Source organism: Lolium perenne, chromosome 3 (genome assembly GCF_019359855.2).
Source record: "Lolium perenne isolate Kyuss_39 chromosome 3, Kyuss_2.0, whole genome shotgun sequence".
In the NCBI taxonomy this organism is placed as follows: Eukaryota; Viridiplantae; Streptophyta; class Magnoliopsida; order Poales; family Poaceae; genus Lolium; species Lolium perenne.
In genome coordinates, this window is record NC_067246.2 from 177,025,886 (window position 1) to 177,033,887 (window position 8,002).

Genomic DNA, 8,002 nt, shown 5'->3' on the forward strand with positions numbered 1-8,002 from the left:
TTTTGCTATGTTGGATGAATTTCTTTGATCCATTAATGTCCAGTAGCTTTATGCAATGTCCAGAAGTGTTAAGAATGATTGTGTCACCTCTGAACATGTTAATTTTTATTGTCCACTAACCCTCTAATGAGTTGTTCTAAGTTTGGTGTGGAGGAAGTTTTCAAGGATCAAGAGAGGAGTATGATGCAATATGATCAAGGAGAGTGAAAGCTCTAAGCTTGGGGATGCCCCGGTGGTTCACCCCTGCATATATCAAGAATACTCAAGCGTCTAAGCTTGGGGATGCCCAAGGCATCCCCTTCTTCATCGACAACATTATCAGGTTCCTCCCCTGAAACTATATTTTTACTAGATTTAGATGTGCGCCTTGGCGCACGACCCCGTGTAACTCATACCGATGAACAATGTATATAAGATAAATAAAAATTAGGTTGAAAAATGATAATATGATTCTTAGGTTTCACAAACAAAATCAATAGAATGAAGTTTAGATAAAACAACCTTAATTACAAACAAAGTATGATATCTACAAACACATAGAGAAGACACATCATAATTTAGTAGTACAACATAGGGAAAAGCAAGTAAATGTGTGAAGGATAAGCGGTACTGCAGGTTGCCAGTCCAAAGTCCTACAGAAAAAGAGGAGACATGGTTATCTTCATATAGAATCAGCTACTACCTCTATAGGATAAAACAAGTTTACACCGTCATTTCTCTGATTGGTGGATGTACCATGCGGTCATCCAAGTTGGTACCAAAGCTATTTATACATATGAACATGGTAGTGGCATTTCAAGAAACAAATGCGTTGAGGAAAAGGAACATTTCTAACCAAAGAAGAATGACCTACATATTTCTCATAAACACTCTGAATAGGCAACACCAAAACACCACCAAAAGGGATGCTACACAGCTACAAATAGATTGTTTTCTAAAACAAAATCCGGGAGAATGGTACCAACCCAACTGCACTGATGCACCATGGCAGTAAGTGATACATCTAACCAGAAAAAAGGCTTGTGGAGTAAACTCTTAGATTTCCTCAGGTATAGATTTTGTTAAATCTTTCTGTTTCCTAAAAAACATTTTTGAGATTCATTATTTGAATAAGCTTCATATCACAATTTTTCATTGGTGCACCATCGTAGCTTAGAGAGATATTAGAAACAACATAGTTTCATATCAATAATTTAGCATCAAAGACATAGGGCATACCTATCTGTTGGGGACACTGCACTTGTAGAATGTACCATCATTGCTGTACGTACCACTGTACTAATCAACTGAATACGAAAATTAGCCATCAGAGTAAAGGAGATACTATGGAATGTCTGAACAAATATAACAATCAGGCTAGGTAGATGTAAGAACATGGTCCTTCATAAGTTACAAATATATTATAAACATCTGGAGGACTGTCCTCTCAAAAAATTCTACCATTTTCTTAAGACAAATGGTATTACCGAGTTTACTGGTACTTAGAACAGAACAACCTCCTTGACAAAACCTTACTCCAACAATTTATACATCGCCACTCACCTTGGTCCTTTGAAGGCGGAGCAGTTCGACGCCTTGCAGCTCGTAGATAGAGGCTGCTAGGTTGCCGACTGCTACAGCTTGACTGCTAAACATAAATGACATCTAAAGCTTTCATACATAATCCATGAAATGATAATGGTATATAAAAATAGGCCGTTAAGAGATATGCACCAATCGCAGTATGTCATTTAAGCATCGGCAAGCAGCAAGAATCATCTCGGTTGCTGAAAAAATAATAGAGCATATCGGTGTGAACCAACTAGAACAACAAACTCATGCTAAAGAAGATGACAATAAATATGAAATTAAGCCTAAATGATGATGCATCTTGGCCATATTTAGTGGTAAGAGGTTTGTACAAGGTTGCCACATTTCGCCACGAGTGTCTCATATTGTACAAAGTCATCTCCGCAGCCTGAAAATAGCCAGCATCAGCGAACACGCTTCCTATGAGATCCGTGGCCAAAAATAGAAAGGGCAAGAATTAAATGCATAAGATACCTAGTATAATAGGTCGCGGAAGTAATTCCGATGAATAATTCTACGCTAAAATTCTGCATTTATGTGCGCCTTGGCGCACGATCCCGTGAAGCTCGTACCAATATAAATTTTGTATAACGGTGATAAAAAATTAGCTTCCAACATGATAATACATTATTTAGGTTTCACAAAACAATGCCAATTAGGATAATCACACAAAACTACAAACGGGACAGCAAACCAAGTGTGCCAAACAGGTGAGCAATCCCATGGACAAATACGGTGAGCAATCCCATAGAAAAAATACGGTGAGCAATTTCATTGAATCCAGAACGCGACACACTTGGACCAAGGCTTACAGACTAAAACACTATGATGATATAACCGCAGTCATTCTCATCATCTAACAATAAAACCTCCCTACTCGTTCTGACACATAGATGACTAATACCAGCTTCATGAAAAAGGAAATGTGCAATGAATACGGAGTTAGAGGTTGCATGATTTGTATTGAATACAATATATTGAGTAAATTTGGCAATATAGAGCTATACCATCAAAACTCAAATTTGCAAGGTCTATCGACTGCCATTCTTAGGCTTGAAGTGGGAAAACCTAGATGCTTATATGTTGTCATTTACTTTTTTTAAAAAAATAATAACTAAAAGGCTTGGTGCTCTCGCCAACAGAAGATAATAGTTTGTAGGGAAAAGAAATTTCATATACCCTTATTCACTTGCACTACCCTTATGGCACTTGTACTATTTGGCATACGGGAACACCCAAACAGTATTTCACTATCCTTTTATCAATCATCATTGTCTGAACTCGACTATCTAAACATGATAGATGAACCATGAAGACCGTAAAGACAGTCACCAAGCCAAATAAGCGACTATACCCTGGCACCTTCGTTTGAAATCCTATGTCTAACAGAAATAATCCACTGGTTTACAAAGCTGGTCGAGTTTTCAGTTACAATATTGAGGTAACCAAGCGAAATATATAACTGTAACCTGACGCCTTAGCCTGACAGTCTATGTATATAAGGGGAAAAAAGCTCCTGATTTAGAAAAAGAGTTGGTCCTGTTGTGAGTCATAATCTAAAATAAATTTGATGGTGTAGATTTTGGAAACAACATAATTCAACCAGAAAGTGGAGATATTAATTAACCATGCATTCATTCAACAAAGCCACCCTTTAATCCAAATCTGCATTCCATTTGAAGAATATTAACTAACCATGCATTCATTCAACAAAGCCACCCTTTAATCCAAATCTGCATTCCATTTGAACTAAGCTGCACTGAAAGTTCCCCGAGGAATAACTCAACTGACATCGAGACTGAGAACCCATCAGCTACATATATAAATGCAAATACTCATGAAATTTGCTTGATACATATAGAAAGAAACATGTCAAAAATTCCCTACCTCAATGTGGAGTAACTATAGGCCATCAAAATTCTGGAGCAAATAATAATCCTTGCATACAAAAGGTAAAAATTGTCAGTTCATGGCAAGTAATAACTTGGGAATCTATAAAGTCAACAACGAAGCCAATCCTGAGTGTTCAATACAACACATGATTCAGTAGCTTAAAGATGTTTACATGAGTCGAAAGAAAGCATATAATTGACATATATGATAACTGGAGGTTGTCAATCTCTTTCTGCCGGTAAGAATTTCATTGTTGTTGCTGCTCTCACAAATGGTCACGCAACATGCTCTTCAGCACGCACCAGTCACAGAATAAGTTACATAAATAAAAATATGGAATGGATTGAACAACCTGTGATGAACACGAAGACCCCAACCACTTTTGCTCCACCTGCTTGGAGTCACCCGAACCTGGAAAGAGCCATGTCTGCAGCAAAAACATGTCGATATCACACATAAAAAGGAAGACAAATCAAAAAAAAGATGCTAATGAATAAGGCGCAGCTTGCCGCTCGCTTGCCCGCCTACGGCAGACAAGCATATATGAAGAACCAATAAAAATATGTAGCCAAATTTGTTAATAAGCTGGCAAAAGAAATTCACGTGTTAAGTCCATGGCTATGTATTATGCATTTTGGAAATGCTATTGTGCTCAAGGAATTTTGACTCTAGTAGTGCACATCATACTAATAGAAAATAATACGACTTGGCGGTTCATCAACTTCAGCAGTGCACATACATATATTTGAGCAGGCGTAAATACATTGTTTTTGGAAAGGTTTCAAGGAAGAGATATGTAAAGTGAGGATCAGGTGTAAATTCCTTAAAGGAAATTCATAGTTGTAACTAATATCCTATTTTCAATCCAACAGTAGTTATATTACAAAAGATCATAAGCATGATCATTCTCATCTGAGAGCGTCTTTTAACTTTCTCCAACTTGGTCTATAGGCGAGACGCTACCTAGTTAGCAGAAGACAGAATCAGCAGTCACGTATTGTATCTTAAAACTAAAACAGTACATAGCACATCAGAAAAAGGAGCTGATGTTCTGCTTACTCCAGAGTTGCCTCCGTGCAGGTGTCTTGTAGATGAACAAGTAGCAGGTCTAGACATTTGCCTGCACTCACTACAAGAGACCAACCACTATGGCTAGTCAGGCGTGAATCTCCAACCTTGAATAATGCAGCGGAACATACCATCCTGTAATACCAGCATAATATAAGAAACAGTGTGTTTTTATGGAAATAATCTGGGAAGAGCAACAACAAAGTAAGAAGGTAAAGGGATCACAAGCATTGAGGCTTTCTTTACGGGGCACACTCAAGAAGTAGATATGTATATGTACAAAAGTTCCTGCAAGAAAATGTTTCAGATATATCCCTGCAAAAAAATGTTTTAGATTACAACACACAACTATTATTTTGTTTCAAGCATCACATAGCCCATGATATCTCAGGAACTTTCTCTTTTACATTTGTTAAATTTCAGAGTAAAACAGAAATTCATGGTATTTCATTTAACTGAGAATATGGTCTGATTAATCAGCATTAACTTTTCCGGTGTCAAACTTTGGTCTCTCTTTGTACACTGGTCTAAATAGGAAATGGTTGAGAGAAACTATGCTCATTTCAGTTTAGACAGTTTCTCTAACAATATTGCCTTAAATTATCTTGCTGATCAGAGAGGCTACATAGCAAAACTGCACATTGACTTTGACAATATATTGTGAAATGGAGAGGACCGGTGAGCAGAACAGAGGTGGAGATGATTCAGAACAGGCAGTACAAAAAACAATACCTAGCATCAGTTTGAAGTATATGGGTCTTGAGCAATGTAACAAACTCCCGAGCACTTCAAAACTGGGAATCCAGAAATACCTAGCATCGGTTTTGAGGAGAGATCTGACGGGCAATAACTCAAATCGCTATGAGTCATAATATTGCACCATCCAGCTGATTTGATCTTTCACAGCAAATTATGGCTACAAAGCCTAACAATGCGTGGAATAAAAACTTGAGACTAATCTTGTCCCATAAAGGATATATGCCTAGGACTATTGGAAATATGAATCTGGCCTTAGAACCTCCACAAATACAATGCTGGTGCTATATATTCTACTGTCCAAAATATGAACTAAAATTAGAACCGGAGCATCAAATCATTGTGAATCGCTCCAGAACCGAAGAACATATATATATACATATATCTTCAAAAATCCCTTCTCAATTATAATTTGTCGCTGCTGAAGATAGCGACGCTGCAGCGGTATCAGTACGAAGTATTTCTGAATTATTAATTCTACTTAATGAAGCAGGACCAACGCTCATTGCCTAGAGATACTTCTTTCTCAGGCTTAGTTGTCCCCATCACTAGAGAGAGCAATTCTTTGGGTGTCATATACTTAGTATAATCTCTTTTTGGTACTCTGTACAGGATTATAGGGCTTCCTAATGAGTTGAACAGATAGAAACAAGACAAACTTACCATGTTGATCTGCTGTTCCGATGAAATACAAGCTGTTTGAATTGCTTTTTGTCTGTTCACAAGATGAATCAAACAAGATTAATCATACAGAGACAATTTTACAAGATTATTTGTGGTCTACATCCTGGTATAGCTGAAATTCCTGCTAAGAAACCAAACAAAGATGTATACATAAGAAGAAAAGAACACTACGTGTTGTGGCATCTAACCCCATGCTGCCAGCCACTGATTCCTGTCCTTATTTGCCCATGAAAGTTGTCTCCTCACGGAGTGCCCAGCTTGTTCCATGGCCTCACGAGATGTTGATGCAGTATAACCTACACCAAAATTAGAGGTAGAAGTAAACCAGGAGGAGAGAAGATTGGGGCTGCTCATGGGGAAGAGAGAGAGAGAGAAATTATTGGGACTCACCTGCTGCTAATCGACGATGAAGGCCACACCACCTCCCCGCTCGGGGCAGAGGAGGCCGCCGCCAACGGCTGCTGCTCGGCCACCCCGCGCGGCCCCCTCCATGGTCGCCATCCTGTGCGCCCCCTTCTCCATGTCACACCCTCTCGTGCTCTTCCCATGGGCCGCCGACGGCTGAAGCGCGCGGTCGGTAGAGGCGGCGCGGAGAGGAAGCAGGGGCGGCGGCGCTGAGGAGGCAGGGGCAGCGGCGCTGAGGAGGAGGCGGCGTCGGCGCTGAGGATGGCCGGGAGGATGGCGAGGCGGCGGCTGGAGGCGGCGGCGGGCGACGAGGGCGGGCGCGGAGGACGGGCGCGGAGCGGGGGCGCGGAGCGGCGGGCGGCAAGGGAGGCGCAGCGGCGCCGCCGGGCGAGGGATTGGGGGAGGAGGCGCAGCAGCCGCCGCCTCTCACGAGGAAGAGGGAGAACGAAGGGGCGCGGGCGTGGGTGTGGCTGGGGCGCTCGTTTCTCCTCGCACGACCGGGCCAGGCGGGCTTTACACGACCCATGGATAAAATGCGGGTCTGCGGGAGGGCCTCGCGCCCTGGATGGAATGGCTGGCCGAGATCGCGCCACCTCAGCTCGATCGGACGGCCCAAAATCCAAACGCCTGTGAGAGCCCCATGGGGGTGCAGCAATCATACCGTGAGATTCCATCACATCTTATGTGCTTTTCTTGGAGCGTTGGTTTGTTTTTGTTTTTTGTTTTGTTTGAATAAAATTGATCCTAGCATTCACTTTGTGGGAGAGAGACACGCTCCGCTGTAGCATATGGACAAGTATGTCCTTAGGCTCTACTCATAGTATTCATGGCGAAGTTTCTTCTTCGTTAAATTGTTATATGGTTGGAATTGGAAAATGATACATGTAGTAAATTGCTATAATGTCTTGGATAATGTGATACTTGGCAATTGTTGTGCTCATGTTTAAGCTCTTGCATCATATACTTTGCACCCATTAATGAAGAAATACATAGAGCATGCTAAAATTTGGTTTGCATATTTGGTTTCTCTAAGGTCTAGATAATTTCTAGTATTGAGTTTGAACAACAAGGAAGACGGTGTAGAGTCTTATAATGTTTTCAATATGTCTTTTATGTGAGTTTTGCTGCACCGCTTCATCCTTGTGTTTGTTTCAAATAGCCTTGCTAGCCTAAACCTTGTATCGAGAGGGAATACTTCTCATGCATCCAAAATCCTTGAGCCAACCACTATGCCATTTGTGTCCACCATACCTACCTACTACATGGTATTTCTCCACCATTCCAAAGTAAATTGCTTGAGTGCTACCTTTAAATTTCCACTCTTCACCTTTACAATATATAGCTCATGGGACAAATAGCTTAAAAACTATTGTGGTATTGAATATGTACTTATGCACTTTATCTCTTATTAAGTTGCTTGTTGTGCGATAACCATGTTCCTGGGGACGCCATCAACTATTCTTTGTTGAATTTCATGTGAGTTGCTATGCATGTTCGTCTTGTCTGAAGTAAGAGCGATCTACCACCTTATGGTTAAGCATGCATATTGTTAGAGAAGAACATTGGGCCGCTAACTAAAGCCATGATTCATGGTGGAAGTTTCAGTTTTGGACAAATATCCTCAATC

General features: G+C 40.6%; 1 protein-coding gene and 1 long non-coding RNA gene across 2 annotated transcripts; both read right to left on the reverse strand.

The window, feature by feature from the left end:
* Positions 1–481: 481 nt before the first annotated feature.
* On the reverse strand, positions 482–5,648 carry LOC127342693 (uncharacterized). Its single transcript, XR_011755595.1, has 3 exons — positions 4,522–5,648; positions 3,815–4,425; positions 482–3,507 (listed from the first exon to the last, which is right to left on the reverse strand). It is a non-coding gene; the product is annotated as an uncharacterized lncRNA (long non-coding RNA).
* Positions 5,649–5,970: 322 nt separating this feature from the next.
* LOC139838046 (uncharacterized) lies at positions 5,971–7,034 on the reverse strand. The gene is made up of 2 exons (XM_071827397.1): positions 6,361–7,034; positions 5,971–6,266 (listed from the first exon to the last, which is right to left on the reverse strand). Exons 1-2 carry the CDS (start codon positions 7,032–7,034, stop codon positions 6,242–6,244), a joined length of 699 nt encoding a protein of 232 aa, XP_071683498.1. The 3' UTR covers positions 5,971–6,241.
* Positions 7,035–8,002: the final 968 nt, after the last annotated feature.